General features: G+C 31.2%; 1 protein-coding gene across 1 annotated transcript in view; it reads right to left on the minus strand.

Annotated features, from left to right (window-relative positions):
* LOC117102491 (mediator of RNA polymerase II transcription subunit 13-like) overlaps positions 1-25000 on the minus strand; it is an 83332-nt gene that overhangs the window by 57987 nt on the left and 345 nt on the right. The window contains exons 2-4 of the mRNA XM_033242774.1: positions 24386-24665; positions 14608-14692; positions 11995-12078 (exon numbers count right to left, since the gene is read on the minus strand). Of these exons, the coding sequence (XP_033098665.1) occupies positions 11995-12078; positions 14608-14692; positions 24386-24665 (449 nt within the window). The remainder of the gene's footprint in view (positions 1-11994; positions 12079-14607; positions 14693-24385; positions 24666-25000) is intronic.

The raw sequence follows: 25000 nt of genomic DNA on the forward strand, positions 1-25000 counted from the left end.
TCGGTTAGCGTGAGCCCTGACTGAACTCTGCAGAAACTTCACATCGATCTTCGCATCGCGATGTAAAACAAAATGTCGGAAAACTTTTCTTTGACGCATGCGCATTTGCATAAATGTCTACACACACACATACACACTACACACAATAAAAAACATAGGAAATAGCAAGAGTGATTACAATAGTTCCTAATGCATTACATGCATAGGAACTAAAAATTAAATACAGAAACCAAATGTAAACAATTGAGAAAAAAAAAAAACTGCAAGCAAGAGGGTTAAGTATTATCAATTATTATTCAAATTGTACCTCTACATCCTGAATTATGATGTCATTCATTGTGTATAAAGCCTCAAGAGAAGCTACATTAACCTAATGATTGGGCCGCTCTAGTAAAATATTGCGAGTGAATAACATCAATTCTAAGTGAAGATTAACCAAACGCAAAACAAAAACATGCATGTTCTAATAACTGCATACCTAATATTATATGACAATTTAGTAATTACTGTCCATTTTAAATAAAATTAAAATGTATGCGAGACTATGTAAATTAAACACTGATACTAAACATGGAAAATAACCTTTAGACATATTCTGATAGGAATGGTCTGATGTAAAGCAAATTTAATTGAATACTCCTTCATAAGGCAAAACCTTTTTTATACATTTATACATTTATAATTTAGAATAAAATCAAATTTTATTTTTGGCCAATTAGTGCAACCACCGCTACGGAAAACTGGAAATTTCAGAAAAAAAATACAAATTTTTCTTTAATTTTATTACGCCTGCCGCTGTCTTGAAATCTGCAAAAATAAGATATGTATATTTCTTCCTATTTATATGGATTTAAAGTATTTAACCATTCCATTACTACACTGTTTACATTCAACAATAAAATTTTAACCATATTTTATCCTCTGCCCGGATGTTTTTGGCAAAACTATTTGCTAAACAAAAGAACAATTTTGTTTTTCTGCTAAACTCTGATGATTTTTAAAAAAAAAAGTTTATGAAGGAATAAAAATTCTCGCCTAACGCATTTGATCTCGCACAAAAGAATGATAAATCACCCAGAATATAATTCATTAATAAATCACAACTAAAAACCCATCATAAGTTTATTACCTACAGTATATAAAACATTATTGAATGATAAATATTTTATTAAGCTGTATAGGCCCATTTATTTTCCAATGGTTCTTAGAATGTAGGAAGTTGATGTTGCAATTCACCAAGATCAAAGCATGGTGAATTGAACAATAGTTTAGCAACGGTCTGGTGATTCTACCCAAATCTGCACACTCTGTTACTTTGTGTTTATTGTCGTTTTGACCTCAAAATGATTTAGAAATTACACGCTTGGCTGCATCACAAACAGGAAAGAGAAATGGAAGAGGTACGGTAGGAATTCAACATGTTTTTAACATTGGTTTAAAATGTTAAGGGTCAATCAGGAAAGTATATAAAATGTCAATTACACCAATATGTACTGTGTAGGCCTATATTAATGCACACATACAACCTTTTGTTAAGTTTCATGATTTTTCACTGTATGTTTGTGATTTTTACAGTGCAATGATTACTGATCGATCACAAAGCCGTATGACAAAAATAAAAACATGATTTAAAATGTTTAATTACCAATCATCAGCCACATAAATTTTGCAATTTCATGACTATATAACGTAATCAAACAATTTTAGAGGTTGTGCTCACTTCAAATTGAGTTTTGACCACATCTTTGTATATAAATTGAATGTAATGTAAACAGTTCTCATAATAGAATGATTTTTCAACTATTTCTTACGTACATTATTCAATTACTGTGTGATGAATCCAGTATGCTGGTGAAAACTTGGGTAATTAAATTCAAACTTATATTTGTCAATAAAGTACTCTATCAGTATTATTTCAATCATTACATTGATTTTCAATCAATCCAACCAAATGACTAGACTATCCTAATATTAAATACTTGCTTTTTAAACCGTGGACCCCAAAATGATGGACAGCGCCAAGGGTTTAAAATACAAAATGGAAGCCAGTGGGCATGGCACTGAGCCGATGGGCGGGCCACTATTATCTTTGGAAATCCCCACCGAATATTGGTACGAAAACAACGTATATTCAATTAATAACATTCGATAGATTTGAAGAATATAAAGAATTCGCAATTAGGCCAGGCCGAGCTGATTAGGCCAAGCCGTCCAAGTAAAAGTGGCCGTCGTAAATAATTGTAGGCCGTCCAAAAGACGGTCGGACAGCTCGGTGGCTAAGCCTATGGACTTATCGCTACAGTTGCTAGGGTCCCACAAAACGACAACTATCGCATTAGTAGCAATACATGGTTGAGTAGAAGCATTATGATGTAATTGAGACAAGCCATGTGGATGGTCCTACTTGCAAATTTACAAGATAAGATTATTACAATATTATTGTTCAACTCAAATCAATACTTTTATTGTGGAAAACAATTTATTAGGATTCTCTGGTAACTCAAATTTAGTTCTATTGTGAACCCTACTTATAAAAGGGTTAAAGGTCAATGTTAAGGTTACATCAAAGGTGAAACGGTGAGATCCAAATTACACAATCTGACTATAGAAAAACCACACATTCCCTCCCCTCAAGGGTATTCACGGTAAGTTAAATATACATGGTCTAACAAAAGGGGCTAGCTAGTTGTGCTAGTTAAGTTACATGCAGACATACAGAGAACTCCATTCCTCATACACTAGGGAAATCAGGTTGAACAAATCCACTGGAGACACATTGAGTAGAATAATATTAAAAGTATTCACCAATGTCATTGTCTATAATTTATACCTGGTAATTTGAGAAACCACCATATAGCAGCTCACTCTAGTATCAATCCACATCTTCTTTAGATCAAATTACATTTACTTAAACAATTTCCCCCCTCCCCCACCCTCACCCTCCGTTCTCCAATCACTTTACAAATCATCCAACAATAAATACACAGTGGCACTGTCAACATGACGGGAAGGTTGATATCATTAAGAAAAACAATATTTCTTCATTTCATTTCTTGCAAAAAAAATATAATGATCTCCATAAAAGAGTGGAATAATGCAGTCGCTAAGCAATTTGCATAATAGACGCGCATACTAGTAGCAATGCGTCGGTGTCTAAGAGATGAATGAACTTAATTAAGCATGATAGAAAATGAGTTTTGCTGGTACGTATGTCTGCTAATTTTGTCATAATATTCGCCATTTGCGATTAATACAATTACTTCTAGCAAACTATTATGTTAGGATAAGAAATTATGAAAAGATGCCATCATTCTTTGTTATTCTTTGTTGTACAAAAATAATTTTTTCCAAAAAAATTTAAGGAAACAGTTTTTGCTTTTAAATTCTTAAAATACTATAAATATACTGTAGAAGCGACCAATTTTATCACTATACATTTTTTTGAATAAGAACACATTTTATATAAAAACACTGAGGCTGAAATTGCTTAAAAAATTAGAACAAAATAAGAACAAATTGAAGCTGAGGTAAAATGTCAAATGAGATTTTTAAAAACTAGAAAAACCCAAAAATTATATCTGTACCTTATATATAGTAGGTGTGACTATGTACTCTCTACAATACAGTACAGTAGGTATACCTACCTATCATTTGGGCCATTTTTTTTTGTACAATAAGAACAAAACATTAGAACATTTTGAGCCTGAAATCAGCCAAAAACTAAGGAAAACTGAGCCTGGCCAAAATTTCACTGGTTCTTATACAAAGAAAAAAGTGTATCATCATAAAAATACTCACTTAAAATCTGTTTTTTTTTGCAATTCTTTGACGTTGTGTGCACAAAATAATTAGGTCAATCAATCAATCAATCCAGTGGGTGAAGATTTTTTTTTAAATACTAATCTAAAGACTTTAGAATGGTAAATTACTAATGAGATACTATGAATAGCCTAAGTTTGGATAAGTAAGTCTAGAAAACTGGCCTAAAAACAAATTTTAATATTTCACCAATATTACAGTACTGTACCAATACTTTGCACGTACTTAAAATCAAAGTAAGTCAAAACACAGAATGTCTGTTTCAAGAACAATTTATCTTTGTTTTTCACACACTACCTACTTGATATGGCATTGTGGAATGTTTAAGTTAATGTCATGCAACCATGCTGTTGTCAACAACATGTGTGTAAAGAAATTAGGACTCACTCTGACTATCAACTGAGCTATCTATGTTACTATGTAGCATTGTAACATTATGCGAGACAGGCCATAAAATTTCAAACATTTTCCAGCTGTATCAGTGGTTAATTAGTGATTAAAAAGACAATTATTTACTGATTAAAATAGAAAAATTATGTAAAATTGGTTAAAAAATAATTTTAAACGTATAATGAAACTCCTAAAAATATATGAGGGAATTCCCCGTTAGAGTTAGTGTTTTGTTCAGTCGGTGAGTTATTTCTAGCACTTCCAAGTACTTTACTGTAGTTTATTGTTCAATAACGAAGTTAAAAGTTTATTCATATTAGTATAACATTATAATGTTTATTTACAATGCTTTAAAATGATTCAATGCCTACAGTACAGACACAAATTATCGCTTCGTATCTGCGCGTAACCTCTCGTAACCTGCTCGTAGGTACGTTTCGAACGTAGCTACGAACCACCACGAAGGTCATTGTTATTTTAATTAGCTTTGCAATGATCGTAGGCTGGGTCGTCGGGCTGATAAACAATGCGTAAACAATATTGAAATATAGTTTACCAGCTTTCAACACATGAGCAATGTTGCAATTTACTAATAAACAATGTTAGAACTTTATTGTTTTGTTATATCCTACCTTATTATTAGATCGATCATGTTTTTTAAAACTGCGTTTAGTTCGCTAGCTAGGTAACCTAGTGGGCATTCAGTATGTTCGAATTTTGATGTCATTTAGGCCTACGTACAGCCTACATTTTCCCCTATAGAGGAGGAGAGCAGACAGTAATTATACTGGTAAACATTCAAATCCGTAGAATTTTGATCTGATATTATTGTTCTGGTAGTAGGAATTTTCTTCTTTTAAATAATAATACTGATGACAAATCATGTACAAATTATTACGATTTCTACAGATCACGTTGTTCATTGTTTACCGTAATTTGAAGCAGAACCTGCAAAGCGATCCAAACTAAATGGAAGTATAGAAATCACTACCTTGCCGAATTAAGGCTAGTCATGCTAGACCGCATTTACTTCGTTTTTTACTCACTGTCGCTCACAGCTTTTCAACATTTGCCACGAGGTTAACCTTTAACACACTTTACTGTGTTCTGATTGGCGCGCACTCTGACGTCTGATGCTGGCTAAGTTTTATTTTTCATTGGGTTTTCCATGCGACATTCGGTAATTTTACAACCAACGGACGTTAATTCTCCTTTATATTTATTATTTATCTTACTCAATCAAGACTACAAAATATTATTTGATGAACAATCTTTTCACATGTGTGTATTGTCATTGAGGACATCATTTTTTGACATTTAAAAGAGGTAAAATAATTGTAAATAAAAAATAAGCTAGGCCTAGGCTAAAAAATAATACAGCAGTACAAACAAGTTCCTGTCGTGGACAGCGAGTGGAAGAGGAGACTCCCATGAAATCAAGTGTACGTTTTTCTTATTGAAAAACAGCTCCATACTTTAAATTAACGGTCTAAACTCGTGTTTGTCATTCACAAATTATCAAGCAATACATTGTTTACTCCACCAGTAAGCTATAGCAGTCTTTCTGCACATACAAATAAAGAACATGCTTTTGCTTCGTAGGTTCGCTTCGCGTAGCCTTGCTTAGATTGTTTACATCAGGCTACGATGTATCTACAAAGCCTGCGCACAGGTAAAATTGCAATATTTCGTGGCAGTACTGTATCATTTGAGATTTAAAATTTAGCAGTTTAAAAACAATCAATACCCACTTCTTGGTAAATGTAAAATTTTGTTATGTTTTTCCAGAAATAAAATCCACCAATTTATTTGGCCTCACACACAAATTTAACAACTATAATTCACTCTATAATTAAAACAAGTCATCTTATTTTCAAAATTAAAAATATAACTTTGTAACGCATTATTATAATATTATTATCTTTATCATAATTTAAGATGGACCCTAATGTTTTCCTGCAACAACACACCATCCTAATTTCCAAGCATGTTAAAGACCTTGGCTCAGCCTAGAAATACCACACAGAGCCTACAAACAACCAAAGCAGAGGGTTACCAACAGGTAGTGCATCTTCTCCCTTAGGACAGACAAAATATTTCAAGGTCTACAATATAGTGCTACAGTTTTACCACAAAAATGCACACATAATAATTAACTTGAAAAGTACTGCCAGCCCAAGGCACTATGATATAAAGTATAGAATATTTCCATTAAGCAATGCTTAGGTTATATGTGGAATTCAGAACCAGCAATTATAAAAATGTAATCGTTTAACGTCAGCATTATTGTTTATTAAAATGCAGTTATCTATAATTGAGTTAATAAACAATAAAATTTAATAGTTCAACTGACAAAATTTCATGCTAGTTAAATTAGCTTTCTATTGAACATTAGGCCCAATTTAAAAATGATTAGTTCATCACCTTCCCCATCCCCGGCATGTCATTGGTATTGTAAAAAAAAAACATTTAAAAAAAAAAATTGTGATTTTTTTTTTTTTTTTATAATGTTATTTCTTTTAAATTTTTGGAGTTAAATAGATATTGTTTGTATTGTAATCATGTATCTTGACTTTGAATATCATATGCAAAAAACCCACTGGTGATATTTTGCTTTAGCAAAAATTTAAAAAAAAAGTGAAAATCCTCCCTCACTCATCAATTTTCCAGCCTAGATAGGGTGATAATATCTAATAATTTGTTTTATTGGGCCTTAGAATAGTATATTTTTTCTTAGTGTTAAATGCATAAACAAAATTGTTATTCTTTTGCATCAACCTTTAAATTGACTGGTAATCAAACAGAAATATAATGTTTATGATTTATACTATCTAATTGAAAGATGATAAACTGCTTGATTTTTTAAATGTGTAGTAAGTAATTCGAATGGTTTTTAAAAATTTAATTGAAAGAATTTTACCATAAGACTTAACCTGAACTTAACAATTTAAAAATAAACTAATAAAATTATCAAGATTGGTTTAAGTTCACTCTGCTGCCTCTCCTTGATTTGATGTATACTTTCTGAAAATATACTTTATGGAATATTGAGTTTTATTATTCATGTTGTAAGGTGATACAAGCGATTTGATTAATTAGGATTAATGTATTGGAGGAGGAGGAGGTGGTATGTATTATCAATTGATCTTTCCAGTCACTTAGCATCATACAGTAAAACCCCACATAGAATAAATTATTAGATTTGTATCATTGCAAACACAGAAATAAGGCCCAATTAAAAAAAAAAATAGTTATCACTCTCGCACACATGCCTTCTATAGAATTGGGGAAAAAAATTGGGGGGGTGGGGGGAGGGATGGGAGTTTTTATTTATTATTCATATTTCTAGTAAATATTGTATTATCTCAATCATGTATTTTACTTTGAATATCAATGCACCAGCAAAACAACCTAAGGGTGATATAGCTTTAGAAAAAAAAAGCCTTCCTCCCTCATCACTTTTCCAGTCCAGATATGGTGATAAACTAATAATTATTTTTATTGGGCCTAATAAGCATAAATGTACATTAGGACATGTGGATGAAATAATACAACATTCCAAATGCTCTCTTTTTATCGTAAGTTGCTATAAGCAAGATAATATTAAATGTGTAATTGAAAAAAAAAAGATATTCCACATTTGCTTAGACATTATCATTCAAGGAATTATAACACAAATTTATTCAATAAATTTTGATAGATGGTCCCTAACTATTTAGGATATTCTCATCAGGGAGTGTTTTTTCATCACTACTTGACCTAAATGCTATCCATTTCTTGACTATTGGAATCAGAATAACCATAACTTGACCACTCACCCTTATGAACTCAAAATGGTTAACGATTATATTAAAGAAAGCTTAACTACTTTAAAAAATCTTTAAAATTCCTTTTGTATTATTATAAGTTTCAACTGCACTTGCTTTTCCAGTGTGATGGTGCAAACACTAAAGATGCATTAATAGTATATCATACTAAAGCAACACCTGTCATGTCATAAAATACGACCTTAAGTTTTTAAGTTAATTTGTATAAATTAATAGAATTAATGCTCATTAAGTACATATGCTTCAAATGTAACACTGATCTATAAAATTAACAGTAATACAGAAGAAAATTTACTAACGATTGTGCAAGTCAATTTTCCCAGATACTCTTTACTTTGAACCCATGTGAAACATTTATCAAATCACATTTATCAAATCACATTTATCTTTGAAATAACAATAATGTTGACTTCAGACTAGTGGATTACGCAACCTAAATTGTTTACTTTTCACATGGCCTATCTTATCTTTCTAACTATATAAAATTATACTGAACTTTAAAAAAAACATTCTGTACTGCACATTAAGGGCTCATGAACTAAAAGTAGTCTCTAAAATGTTATGATCTTCAGTTTACTTTGACATAGAGCTGTCGTGTTTCAGATCAATTTGTAAAACGTAATAAACTCTTATCATGTCTTAAATGGAAAAAAATCTGTATTATATTCTCTGGTTCTGGTTTACTGTAGTGGATACTTAACCAACATAACAAAATATTCTATAATTAGTCAATAAACTAAGTAAATGGAATTAGTAAAATCATAACATAACTGAATTGTCACACAAGGATTGTCACATTGCGGTCATCATGCGGAAAACCATCAGCTGAAGAAATGCAGTATAGAACAACTTTTATTCAAAAAAACTTTAGTATAACTGAATACAATTTACTGTACACTTTCTGTTAAGTCCTGTTTGTATACAGTTAACAAAACTAAACTAAAACAGATCATACCACTTATTTCTATCTTTTGCAACATCTCTCATTGGAATCAGACAACTTAAAATTTCTAGAACTTAATCGGCATCAGTTATAGTTGGATGGTTAAGGGGTACTTTCTAATCCATGAACTTTGATTCAAATCTAACTCATTCTCAAGAATAAAAATCATGCCAGTATCCTAAAGCAGAACTGAAACTTATCAAACCTGACAGGTGATGTTTGCCCAAATCAGACTCAAATGGGAAATGTTTCGTTTGATGCACACTACGCCAGCCAACCTTTAGCCGATGGATTTCCCACGATGACCGGAATACGAGGATGCTCGTGTGACAAATCGTTTAAACAAAAAATCCACAAAGACCGCTATAAACTGCCACCAACAATCAGCAAATGGCATCACATCAAAAAGCTATAGCACCTTGAAGAGATGGATTCATCAACTGACTGAAAACCATTGGCCAATGCAGTCTACACCTGGCCAAGTCTAATGAAATAGAGCAGCATGAAGACACATGGTTTGTTTGATCAGATATCTGAAAGAATGCTTTATCAGACAAAACTCTGATGAACTATATCTAATATTGAGTCTATCAGACAATAATAATGCATGCATCATATTTAAATTTCATCCTCTGATATTTTAAGTTAATTTCAATCTTAATGTAAATGAAATCATTATATTATCATATAATATGTAGATAGGAAATTTAAGATTATCTAATAATTAACAAATAACAAAATTACAATACCTAACAAAAGTACAATACTTTAGTGGAATATTCAACAGACATACTATCAAAGGAATTATTAACACTATGAAATTACTATTTTCACATAGGTCAGCAAACAAACCATATGCCAAATGGATTGTTGATAAGTATGACATCACATAATATCATACAATGATGTCACTATTGCCATGGAAACATAATCATATTACATAGGTTGACAGAAAGAGGTTGAAATTTAAATGTTAGAACTAATAACACTTGTGCCTGATAGCATCCAAATAGATAATTTCAAAACACACTGAATTGAAACACAAAATATTTCTGAGAAAAGGATATCAAGGTTACAGAAACCTATTCAAATGACATCGAGATTCACTCTTCATGACAAAAAAAAAAATCTATATTTCTAATCAGTTTAAATGTATTTTATTTCTATTTCTATTAACTTCCCCTGAAATTAAATTCTATATAAGGAATGTTAAATTATTCTATTTTAACTTATATTTCATGTCTTATGCAAGCAAAAGAATTTACCAAATTGAGAAAAATTAACCTTTGTTAAATACTTGCTAATAATAATAATATCACCATGCTACTGCTTCTACACTTCATAATGACCCTGTAGTCTAGCAACTCAATGTGAATATTGCCAATGAAGAATATTTAATTATGTTACAAAAGAGAGAATTTCACAGAATTTGATAAATTAGTCATTAGTCATTCTTCATTGCTACTGTACCATACGGTATGCACTAAAAGACATCAAATGGAAATGCACATATTTAAAAAAATGTTTCTTATTAAAACAGAATTCAAACTCTACAACAGTATATTCAATTGTTAATTATTGTTTTGTGCACGCGTGTGTGTGTGTGTGTATAGTATACATCCAAATGCTCACATATTTCATTTACTGCATTCTGCATTTTACATTTATTTATTATAAAACAGAATTACCAAGTCTACATCTCTCAAACCACATCAAACCACAACAAAAAAAAAAAGAAAAGAAAAATCTCCACATTATTATTTCCCTTTTGCATTGAAAAGCAATTGTAACTAACTAGTTTTAAAATACAAAGAGGCTGGTGCTACTGACTGCAATGCTATTGGCAATATAAACATGACTCAATTGGTATTATTGTTGAGATCAGAGGTTAACGTAAAGTGTGTGTAATTCCTTCTTGAGTCCAGCTGATATCAGTGATCTGACTGGGAATCAGCCATATACTATGATGCAATGGCTTCTTGTTATAGAAGCTTTATGATTTTATATTGTTGCAGTGATGACCTTTCATAGGTACTTCAAATAAGGAATACTAAGATCATAAGATTCAATAAATCTTTATTATAACAAGTAGCTACTTTTGAAGACTTTAATTTACAGGAATGATATAATTAACATAGATAACAGATTATATTATAACCTCACATTTACAATTACGTAGTTTTATATACAAAATGCAATTTATAAGACTAACAACAGAATTTACTTGATCTGAATTTTATAGAATTTGTATTATAATAATTTAAGCAAATTAAGGTGCATAGTGTTTTAAATCTGCAGCCTCCATTCTATTTTTATTAATGTGTTTGCGTTCTAAAAAAACTTGTAACCTTTATTTTTCTATGAAAGATACTGCAGACCCCTGCAAAGTTTTTGAAATCTGCAGCTTCCTCATTTCTCTTTTTGGTATTTTATTTTTAATGAGTGTTTGTGTTCTATATCCCTTTGATTATAAAAAAAAACATTTATTCTTCTATGAAAGCTACGGTACCTATACAACCCTGCAGTGTTTGAAATTTACTGTCCTTTTATTTTTTCATTTTATTTTTTTTTAATTTTTTAATGAGTGTTTTGTGTTCTAGATCCCTTCGATGCATGAAAAAAAACTTGTAACGCATATTTTTCTGGGAAAGCTACTGTACAACCCTGCAAAGTGTGCGATATCTGCTATCCTCCTTTTTCATTGCATTTTATTTTTAATGACTGTTCATGTTCTAGATCCCTCTAATACATAAAAAAACTTTACACTTATTTTGCTATGAAACCTAAAGGAGGAACAATAAACAGGCATGCCTGCATACCAACATCTCCTATCATTAATGATGCAATAAAAATCATTCTGCTTTGAAAGCCCTGAAGACAAAACCATGTTATTGTAGTGACTCATTTTCTCCCCTTGAAAATAGTTAATACTCTCTAAAGTTTGGATGGTGACACACCACTTCATACAAGTTCACTACAATTTTAATTATTTTTTTTCTTTTTTTGTAAACTTACGTGACACTGTCATTCATCGAGTTGTTCTCATATGGCCTCACAAACCATTTCCCGATGCGCACAAAGTTTTGGCCCAAGAGGTTCCTAGAATGAGAGGAAATTATTAGTTACAATATATAAATATCAAATTACATTATCATAAATATTAAGCGACATTAACTTAGTTGATAATGAGCAATACCGCAGAGTACTGTAGCATTTTTTGATGCCGTCTCAATTTATCAAACACCAGCAGAGATTAGGCCTATAGTTTACTTCAGAATTGCTACAGAAGTGGGTTGTATTATCAGAAAGAAAATCCTTAATTCCAAATAAACATTCAAAAATATTTGCATGGGCCACACACGATGTAACAAGAACCACACCAGTTCATGTACAAGCATGTTGCACCACAGAAAGATTACCATCACTGCAGTAGTGAACAAACAATATAGTATATTGTGGTTGCGCTTTACTGGTGAAATGCGCTTTACCTTAAATAGATAACAGAAGGTCAGAAATTAGCCAGATGTAGACACAGCATGGTGCCTAGTCTCTGATGCCAGGACAAACCAAACAAGAGCTGAATCGAGGAGCCAAATTGGGAAGGTGTTGGCATTATTAGGCAGATTTATTCATACTAATATCAAATGATATCCAAACCATAAACATTCTGAATTCTTTATAACAGATGAAATCCTTTATTATAAAATTTAAACTTAAATTGTTATTGTTATTTAGAATGTAAACAGAACAGATTTGGAAATATTTTAGAAATGCTATCTATCAAAAAATTAATACGTAACCACACCTTCATACGGTGTTATTGATAAGTGCAGAGATTATAGATTATTATTGACTTTGAAATTGTATTCAACAGTATTTATGCTTTTCCTATGATTTTGTTAACAAATCAGATAAAACTAATATGATTAGGCAGGGTTCTCACCACGCTGGTCGGCGGTGGTCGGGCCCGTCCAACACCAATATTTTTGCAATTTATAGTGGGAAAAAAAAAACGTAGGCTAACAAAATACTTTCATTACAAGACTACTAGAGTAGGGACTTGTTGATTAACCCCTGGGGTGGGCATGGTCACTGCCCACCACTCAAAAATGCTGGTAAGAACCCTGATAATGATTAAGTGGCAAGCCTAAATGATTGAAATTTTTTTAAACAGCTAAGGCCAAATAAAATTAATTGTTAGTTTCATGTCCAAGATTTGAAAATAAATTTTGGCAAAGATATTTATTATTTGATATTTTACTATCCTTTATACTTTACTAGTGGTAAACTGTCTAATAAATAAAAACTATTTTTTATAAAAGAAGTAAAATAAATTTCTAATGTATTTATGTACATTATTCTGTTATTTATGTTTCCACCTCTTTTTTAGGCTCTGGCAACAATCTTTCAGATCACCATTATTTTTATTTTCCATGTTTTCTTTGTTATAGCAAATAGTTTTTCATGAGGCTCCAAAATATGGTGAGGGCGGGAAATTGAAACTAGTAACTGATTTAATTTGGCCTAATTGGTTGTCCTGTCACCTCACAGTTGTAGTAGGTTCTTCATCATCGTCCAGATGACCTAATGTCCTACAGCAGAATCTATAATCTCCATTACCCTTTGATCTGTAACACTTTAAACAAGCTCTATTTTCAAGGTCATTCATTGGCTATACTGTTGATTTGGCTATAAATGTGGTACTGTACTGGCATGGATCTGTAGAGTGAGCAACTTGCAATGGAATGTTCAAGGTTGAGAGCACAGACAATAAACCCTTGACATTCTCTCACCTTTGAAATAACTTACCAAGTTTGCCATTCTTTCCTTCTCTTACCTTACATTTTTTTAGTACAATCAATATAAACCAAACAGGTAGGCCTAGATCTTGTTGGTTTACTTTTCAGTCAAGATAATTAGTGTAATAAGTATACAATTAACATTAGGAGAGTAGATGACAGAACGGAACAAGATCGCTACATATGCCCTCGCCGGCAGTTTTTGGCGATGCTAATTATTGGTCGATCAAAATTGCATCGGGGACAGCTGCCATCCCAATGAAAAGTATTTAGAGAGAGTGTAGCAATTTTATGGAAGCCAAACTAAAGACCAACCATTATTTTTAGCATTTTAATATTTATTATTACTATTATTATTGTTAACCAAGAATCCACAATCCAATTACTCATGACAGACTTGAGCATACCATGACCATCTGTTCACTAGCACCTACAGTACAGTATACCTCCTTTGTACTATGACTTTAGTAAATATTTCATTTTGTTTACAGTAGGTCTCTACAGTTGTTCACTTGTTACCTAGAATTATTATGATTGATAGAGAACATTTTATTGAAGTTGTTATAGTATTAACAAATATAAAGATGAATCAGTCTTGGTATATAAATATTTTATATTTTTATAACTGAATCAAACATGGTTTTACTTTGTCAAGCACATAAATTTGATTGCTTTGTTAACTGAAAACTAATTAATGAATAATGTATTTTGTTCATGTTTAACTTCCTATGTTGTGTGCATGTTACAAGGTTCTCATTAATTCAGTTTTGCTGTAAGAGTTACCCTCGTAAAAGAAAGTTGAAGAAGATAAATAAATATTTGTTGTTACCTCTCAATAAGGTTGTGTAATGCTTTGAACAGCAATGTCCGACACTCGTATGACAACCCGTCATCCCAATTTTTCTTCTCTTCGACTAAAAAGATAAACAGAAATCATACAGTTTTAGATACATTGTAACTTCAAAAATATGCACAGGTCATGGTATTGAAAGCTTGACCTTTAGGTACAGTTATACCATACTTACTCGAATAAATGCCCTGCGTTTAATTAATTCTCCTCCCTCCACCCCACTCCCCCGAATATTTACCCTCCCGAGCCTCATTTGGAATAAACGCCTCCTTGATTTTACCCATTTAATTTTACCCAAGTAAATGTCACCCTAAATGACTGTAAACAAAACTAATGGAAGTATTCTGAACACATGCTATAAATGTTCTACTTCAGTAAAATTATATTTCTTCTAACCTGGTTGGGATCAATAAGTCTTTATGATCACGAAATAACACATTTTTATGGTAATTATGTGTTGTATGTAGTTCCACGTTTACAGTAAAATTAAGGGGCTTTTATTTTCAAAATTTAAAAATTAAACATATACGCCTTCCTCAGCATTTATTTGAATAAACACAGTATTTTAATTTTCCATGTGAACTCAATTCATGGAAATATATTTTAGAATAATGGTACAGTAATAATAATAATTTGGGTTACCAGCAAAATTATTTAGAGTTATATAAAGGAGACATGTAGTCTATTTTTAGCAGCTGATGGTTAACAACAGAACAATCATTCCTGAATTAAACCGATCGGGAAATTTCCCTCCTCATCCTTCATTTAATAAATTTTGATGACGGATTTACTACATTTTGGATGACCGATTTACTACATTTGGAGCACTGATTTAATACATTTGGATTCAACACACTCTGATAGCAATTCGCCATCTTCAGACAACTGATTAAAATACAACTAATTTGTATTAAGCTACAATATTGTACAAGTGGTACCACTTTGCTTTCTCTCCCTGGGAAATGATCCCACATCCTGGATAGCTTATCCTCAACCTAGACTACTGGTTCAAACTAAATTACAGACAACTGGTTCTAAGTTGTAGATAACTGGTCCTCGAGCGTAAAAAACTGGTCCTGAACCCTAATCAACTGGTCCTCAACCCTAAATAACTGATCTTCATCGATTCAAAACTGAATGGGTACCCTATCACACAAACTACAAAATCCCAGACAATAGGCTCAATGTACTACCTTAAATCACATGACAGTGTACTGTACAATATTTGCTACACCCACTATTCAAGCAATGAATACCAAAATTATTCCAAGTAATGTGGTTCAAAGGTCACAATTTTTTTAAGCAAGACATTTTTATTTTACAATTACAGTGCATTTACTGTATTGAGACTTTTTCACATTCCACCAGTAAATTTATATTCTCTTATCACATCCTTGTCACAAAAATTAGATTACAACTAATAATGAGTGTGAATGTTAATATTCATAAACGCTTTCATATTATTCGCTCTGCAGGAATATTGCAATCATGAAATTAAACATATTTTCAGTTATTATTATTTATTCAATGTAGTGCTTGGCAATGAGCTAGTAGTTAGTTGATTATCATGCATTATTCATGTGGCATCTCTTATACTGACTAGCGAGCTAGAATTAATACCTGTACATTGCCTGTCACCTATTGATGTTTATTGGTTTCTGAGAGAGGCTTGATCTTGGATAGATTAATCCTTACTCATTGATGCAACATCGCCACATTAGCTATTCATATGTTAGTGAATGCAGATATATCGGAGCGATATTACATACCGTTGTTTAAATGGCGATTCAAGGTAGAGTGTAGACTTGTAGGCTACTGTATTCGAATACTAATATGCTATATTAACAGGCAAACGTTTGAGCTATAAATTTCTACAATCAAACTGACTTAAACTAAGACAACATAAGATAGCTGATCAGTAAATTATCACACAATTCCAGCACAGTACTTCACGATCTTAAAAGATTATCTTGGTAAATCATTTTGAATTAAATATTTTAAAAAGTTAATTAACAAATTTAGTAACCAACAAGTATTTAATTTCGTAGCTTTAACATCGAATTCAAATGAGCAGTATATTTTCTTTAGTTTTGCCTGATCGAATTGGGTATTAAATTGTAATTTTACACAGATGCAAATGGATCAATTAGCAAAGCATATTTCAAAATTAACACTGGTGATTTTTAATTATTCTATGGGAGGAGAAGATAAAGTCCATAATAGAAAAACTGAGTACCCCCAAAAAATATTATTTTTGACTTGAGAGCCCCATGATTGTCAGCATGCCACTGTTTCATTCTTTATCATATATTTATTACTTAGTCTGTGTACTGGTTGGGTTTTTTTTTATGTGATTAGCATCCAGTCAGTGGTAGTAATTTCCACTCTATTTCTATACATAGAGTGTCAGTAAAATTTTGCAACTTCCATGTGATTGACAGTGGAACAATAACAACTTCACAAATAATTTCTTTTTTTTGTCCTTTTTTTCCCTTTTTAATTATTATTTTTTAATTGAATGTTGATAATTGTAGCAAATTTTTTTAATGAAAATTATCTAAAACAGCAAGAACGTCGCTGATGTTTGGAAAAATTGTTGTTAGTATCATAGAAAGAAAAAAAAACAAAAGCAGCTATTGTAAATAATTAAGAGGATTGAAATAATAAATAAAATTTACTTAATTCTATTTTTATGTGCGACAACAAAATCACATGCTTCAAAATGTTTAGGTCCGACAATATATCAATCTCATTTAAATTGAATTAAAGTTAACAATCATTCTTTCAGATAACATTTTTAACCTTCCACCAACAATATCAACAATTTCATCAACATTACTCTTCACAAGTATCTATTCATATAAGCTCTTTTGGGAGAAACTTTATCTAGTGACATGCAAGGCAATAAACAAGAGAAGATAACATGACAAACAGTTGCTCATCATCATATCTATGGATTAATACATACCTGTACCTGTAACTGTTTGAAATATCCGTGGTGAATATAAGAATAGCTACCCAATATTTTAATTCTGTTCTGTTCTAAATTGTAATTAATGTTAATGCATATGTGTACAATTTAATAAATGTATTTATTTACAAAAAAAAACAACTACCACACAAAATAAACAATGATGATATGAATGCTTCCTAGATTATAACCCCAGGTGTGAAATGGAATTGAAAATATATATTCCTACGACGAAAATAGGCCCACAAACTTCTTTCATTTGAAAGATTTCCCTCCCCCTCTTACATGTGTTCATTTTTCATATCACCCCATTTATATTTTTAACTGTTAAATACTATACCAAATTTGACACAGTATTTTGTACAATGATTTTTCTTTTTACCAACACCATTTAAATTTTTTTACAAATAAAATTCAAAATTTTAACATTTAAAAATGCAACCTTCAGAAATGTAAATCTACCACCTAATACTTTTGCCAAAGTTATCAGCAGAGGTCTGAAAGACATTCACAAATATCATGGATACGTATTGTTACGCAAATAATAACCAAGCAGATAGTAAATTGACAACCCTTTGTAAATAGTCAATAGGGAAATCCCCCACTGAGGTTCAACTCACTGGCTACCCTAATATGCCATAAACAGTTTTTACCAAGAACTACCTACCTACCTACTGTACTGTACTGTACCTACATTGGTTGACTCACTAGTAAGCTTGGGACTTTGTAACGTTATTACACCATGCCAAGTTCTTATAAACTTGATTAGGTACTACTGTAACGGGAGGGATATTCCATTATCACACTAGGTTTTATCAATAAGCATAGTTTTAAATAATTTTCAAATGAATACAAAAATGTAGAAAATATGTAGAATTTTACATCAATTGTTAAGTTTATCATTTAACAGGGATGTAGACACACTGCACCTCTATCAGGTGGAGATGTAAACATTGCGAGTTTAACTATGTCATTTACTTCCATATGTTTGAGACCATCCCTAAGCTTTACTTTCCCAATCCAATCTTTAGTACAGCAGTTAACCCAATAGGCTTAAATCAGGTACATGAAACTATATCCCATGGTACAATGTTCATATTTTATTAAAATTAAATACTACACAGAAAATATATGTAATTTGTAAACAATTATTTTATAAGATAAAGCTTACATTTAATTATTGTTAATGTCATTGTCAGCAAAAATATTTAGGCCTACTCCTTTTATTTAAATATGAACTCAATTATAAGAGAATTGGGTTATGGTATAGAACAGCACTTAGCATTTTAATGTTTACTCTTTATATTTACCATAACTAGAGGACAGCAGAAGAAATTTATTGTTCTGAAGCTGCAAGAGCACTATCTTAATAGATTTGATTATGAAAATGCTCGAGGAAAATCGCCTGTTTATTTGTCCTCAAGCTCATTAAATATAGCTTTGATGTATTTTACCAAGGGGAAATTTTATGCAAACTTGGTGCGAGAATTTGTAGAACATTTTGCAAACTTTCGTAAAAGGAATAATGAATAAAATATTTTTTATATGATCTTCTCCACACTCTAAAGTTGGCATTTAACTTACTGGTACGACAACATAAGTTAATTTTAAAATAGTAAAAGGCTTGTGCGTATACAAGAATACATGTAGAGGCGCCCTCAATTACTCTAGTACAGTATACTCATTGCTGTCAACCGAGTTCAAGAGTACAATATTTAAGATCAAGTAAGCTAAGTCTTATCTCTTGTGGTTTGGTTCATTATGTTATTATTACTATGTCCTCATGGCCTTCAGTACAAACATCCAATGGCGTTAAAAATCCTCCACCAACACAGGTTTTCATATTAATAATAATTATGTTAATGTATGATAAACAAAGTACTTTACTGAATACAGGTATATTATTATTACACAATAATTTTTCTATGAATTCACAAGAAAAAATAGGTCATTATTTAAATTATAACCATCTAATTTCTTTCAAATGTTTTACTCCTATCTTTTTAAATACGTTTTATTTCTGAAGCAAACAGTGATAAAACATCATACTTTCTGGATTGTGTAAATATGTATAAGGTACTGGCGGTAATAGGATTACACTATAAATATGACAGGTTTATGATAAAAGTACTACTACCGGAAAAATTATTACTTTCAATTCTTCTGGACAAATATTTTTCTTGCATCATTGCATAATGGTTTTGTATACAAAAAAAATATGTACTGCTGTTTAGACTTGTTCACACTTCAACAAGATACCAAATAGCTGTGATACATTACTTCTGAAAATGACAAATAATAATTCTATTGATTAGAGAGCTATAAGATAACATAGGAACTGCCATACTGTACACTGACCTCACCAAAGGTCAAAGGAAGTCATTATAGCAGAGGAAATTAGTTCCTACAGAACCTTGTTTTTTTGTACACTGATAATCTAACTTACATTTACCATAAAAAGTTATGTTTTAGATTTTTAGTAATGATAGCATCAGTAATAACAGGAAAATGAACAATTATTATAAGAATAAACAATCAGGTTAATAACACAGCTGGAATTTACAATAATATAATTGTTGAATGCAATGAACTTTTTAACGTTTAATTTAATATTTTTGATTTGACAGTACTTTTTTACTCTTTTCATATAAAGATAATAATCAAAAAACGATATTATTGCATTATTATTTTAAAACTTAATCAAGGTTTATTTATACACATAGTACGACTATAAATGAAGTCATTAGCAATATGATTTCGGGAGTTAACACACCAATGATAACTACAGTAATACTTTCAATTAATTGGAAAAACTTGACCTCAAAAGCAGGTACATTATTAAATAATAGACAGAGTGTGTGCAAACACAAAGGTCGGAAGACCAGGAGATTGTTTACATTACCTACAGTAAACCCAACAGAAAGATAATAGCTAACCAGAGATAAATTAATATTAATAATGGTGTAATAATGGCTTGGTGGTCCAGAGTCCCACCTATCCTATTTATTACATTCAAGGAACTTCCAAAACTGTTTGAACACATACAAACCTTTATAATTCAGTTCTACAGTTACTAGATAAAATCATTCCTATTAAATATGTTCAAAGTAATTTTAAAACCTTAAAAATATTTATGCAATGGTTTTTTTTTGGGTTTTTTTTTCAGAATTCAAATGTAATATGTACTACAGTCAGGAGCACAAGGTTGTTACTTAGATATTTAGTGTGTAGTAGCTATTGTATTGGGTTCGAAAAAGCTGGGTTTTTTTTGGTTTTTTTTTACATCATTTTGCTTACAGCAGACAGAATAGGTTTATATCTCTTTTCAATGTTAATATCCTTGATTTTCTACTTCCTACTATAACCTACTGCTGTACACTTAATAGATTCCTAGAAAATTTACAACAATATCATTGGGTATTTACTTACCACTGATAACATGACAAATGCTTGCAGGGCTTGTGATTTGAATTGAGCGATTGCACTCGCACACTATCACTCACCTAAAATCCTCCTCAGGGGTGTAAAAAACAGAGCACCTTAGGATTGAAAATCACACATCTTAAATCTAGTAGTAGTAAACTACTTAGAACTCTAACACCATTTTGGTGGCTGCAGTTAGTAATTATGTGTGTAAAACTATTCCACAGAAAAAAAATCCCTCTCCCACAAATAATCACTCACCTAAACAAAATTAAGTTTGCATTTTTTTTTAGCTCATCTGCCATTATCAAATAACAAGCCCTACAATTTTGATTATTTTCAAGTTAAAACAATAATTAAGGGAAAATAAATGAGTTGGATAGATATGTGCCAACATCCACACTTTTATTCTAACTATCACCAAACATTTTTTTTTGAAAGATTTACTTAATAATGATTAATATTTTTGTTTAATAAATTATCCAATGTCATTGCTATCAAACTATTGATTATCCAATGTAAAAAAAAATATTTTAATCCAGAACAACTAAAATATATCATGTACTAAATAAACATCTGTATTCAGTCTATCTAGGGTTACTCTCGGGTGGGAAATTCTAATGCAAAGTTCAATATTCACAGCCCTAATATTAGCACCTACATTGATCCCTATTGTGGACCAAAGCCCTTTCAGACTCAAGCACAACATGAAAAGCTACGGAACTTTGTGAGCATCTGGGCCTAACATTTGGTTTATTGCCAAACATACATATGCACATACACACAAAGATACAACACAATGATGATATGCATACAGTACATGTCCACAACATAATATTCGTCTATGCATCTCTAATTAGAGTTACCAGACACTGTCTATGTAAGTAATATTTTAAATCTCTACATTGTATATTAATTAGTTCTCTATTAAATATTAGAATAAGAAAATACATTATTCCTATTTAACAGTAATTAATTACTATCTTTCCCATATTCGTTGCATTAATGTGCCGAATAGATTCCCACAATAGAAAACAAGGTGGTATGTTAGCTAAAAGCTTTTTTTTAACCTACTAGATTGAAAAATTTTTGTAAATTTTAGCATAGAGAGTACAGTAAATCTGTAACAGTATTATATTTTATTAACCAGACTTGTAATTTTATAGAAAAAAAAACTTGAGCAATCACAAATGTTTCTGAATTATTAATTTTCAAAGAATTTTAAGCATTTAACTTTTAACATAGGCACACATTTTAAGTTGTTTTGTTAATCTATCTGCATATTTGATTTTATCTTACACCTAAATTTGACAAAATCAAAATTTAACTGAAAGCATATAGTACTATATTTTATTATTCATTTAATTACTATATAATCAAACACACTGCCATGGTGATGAGAATAATAGCCATACTATTTCATATATAAGCCTATCTTTCTTTGTTCAAATCAATACGAAAAGACCAAAATTCTAGTTTATGGAAACTATGTTAATAAAAATTCAATATGGTCGTAGCAATGCGCCATATAATAATACATTACCATAATTATGCTTTAAAATATAAGGTGGTTTATTTTTGGCCATTTACATTTTAATAGATTAATATCAATGATCAAGAGGATTGAGAAAAAAATATGAGCATTAAGGTAGACATGGGTTATTTGTCCAATATCTGGGAAAGGGCCGTCAACCTAATATCAAGTTTATGTATGGAGCCCTTAGCCTACCTGTTCTACCTGACTGAAATACTGCTTCAACAATAATTACCACGTGTAAGGCAGGGGTCAAGGCCTACCTGTACCTAAGACATAACATAATCTTGAACCACTTTGCAAGCTGGGGAATCTAAAACCACCCCTACACTTGGTGGTCTTGATAAATATAACTAGACAGAGGGGTAATCTAATTCTCACTACAAATTTTGTATGGGATGACCAACTACTAATAGCACTTGCAATAAATAGAGCTGAGTGCTCCATCACCAAACCACAAACCAGAACTTGATGTCATATAATACCAGATACAACCATCATAAAACCACAATCTGCAAAATGGTTAATAACCGATTAAAGAAGTCAACCAATTTTATGTACAGTAATAAATTGCCTTTCAAGATGAATAGGCCTACAAACTAAAATCTATAGTATTATCATCATTTTTTTCTGTATTTTTTCAAGGCAATATATGTTAATTTATTTCCAACAATGTATATTATTTTTTACTTTCATGTAATTCCTATTGATCAGGACATCCAATTATACAATTATGCTTGATAAATAAATTTTTTTTGTTCAGGACATATTCAAAATATACAGAATGCTTGATAAATCAATCTTTATTATACATAGTTATATACTACCTATAGATTACAGTATATTTTAACATTTTACAAAAGATTTAATAGTTCTTCTTATGGTATTATTTATATTCCATTTTATTTATGGTCTTTTACTTTTTTTCAATTTAATGTAATTTAATCATTTTTAAATCTATATTCAAAATATAATTTGTTCTAATTTAGCATACCTTTACAGTATGTGTTTAATGTAGTCTTTTTAAAAAATTACAATTTTTACAAAAAAAAAAATTACACGACAAATAACTGTAATCTTGTATCTTGTCTGTATGAATATATTCTTAAAATTTTAAAATATTGCCAATAAAAGTGGTTAGGCACAGCGTGAACAGTTCGGTTTCCCAACTTCCAGGGTCAGGGTTGCAATCCCTCGCTGTGCATTCCGCTTGTATCCATAAGCAAGGTACTCTATCTGCACCCAGGAATATAAGTGGGTGCATGGTAGGGTTAGAATGCCAAATGATAAGCTACAGCAACGTTATAGAATACCTCTCCCCTCCCTTCAAAGAGCTGAGTTTGGGTTCCATATGTATTTAATCCAATGACCTTCCATTATTATTATTATTATTATTATTATTGATATTTTAAAATCACTGACATTCATCCCACCATGTAAAATACTAACTAATAAGTCAATGTAATGTTCCCCTCAATGTTCATAATTTTATCTACCAATAATCATAAGTATTAAAATAATTATTGGGATTATCTGCAGCAATGACTAAGGTGATATGTATGTATGTGTCAACTCAACAAGCCTCAACCTGATGTGTTTTAGATTGGCTATTGCATAACTTACTAAAATTTCTATTCTGATAACACAACAATAATCTGGGGAAAACCAGATGTTTAAATTCATGTTGCAATAAAATGTTAGTTTACAAAATAATCAATATCATACATTTTAAATTTATAAGGCCTAGAATAGGCCTAACCATACAATTTTATTTCTAAATTAATAATAATATAGTAGGGTGTTAGTATTTATATTCTATTACTACTTACAATGTAACTCGGATGGGATGATCTCACTAAAATTTGGATCATCTCCATACCAATAGATCCACAGCTCTTTGGTTACTCCTTGCTCAGTCTTGTCTTGCCCTCCAGGTGTTCCTGGTTCATTACTTACTTTGGTACACGGTACCCGACGCCAAGCACTAAGCATATTTAACGCCAGGCATTGTGAATATGCCAAAAGCACCGGGTCCTCGAGAGGGCCTACGGGCTCGGCCGACAGGTATTGGTAGCTAAATCGACGCCATTTGATCCCATGCACGTCGGCCTGAAAAGGTCAGATTTTCAATATTTAAGTTAAAAAAGAAATAACAAGATAATTTTGTATCAAGATAATATGATATTTTATTATAAACAATAATCAATGACTGAAATAGTCTCTATTGTACATGGAATCAGTTGTATCAATTACGATTAATCCTGGACATTTTCATCATACGCACACGCGTGAGCGGTGACCCCGACACAGCTTCGTGGGAATGACGGTGAAAAAAGACGCTAGAGTGGTGGGTATTCGAAGAACTACTCTACATTACATTGGTAAAGTGTCGATTTTCAAATAGAACTAGAAAATTAAAAACTCCCAATGATCTCCATGACATA

This window comes from Anneissia japonica, unplaced genomic scaffold, assembly GCF_011630105.1.
Source record: "Anneissia japonica isolate Jap-2015-1 unplaced genomic scaffold, ASM1163010v1 scaffold287868_len458714_cov195, whole genome shotgun sequence".
In the NCBI taxonomy this organism is placed as follows: domain Eukaryota; kingdom Metazoa; phylum Echinodermata; class Crinoidea; order Comatulida; family Comatulidae; genus Anneissia; species Anneissia japonica.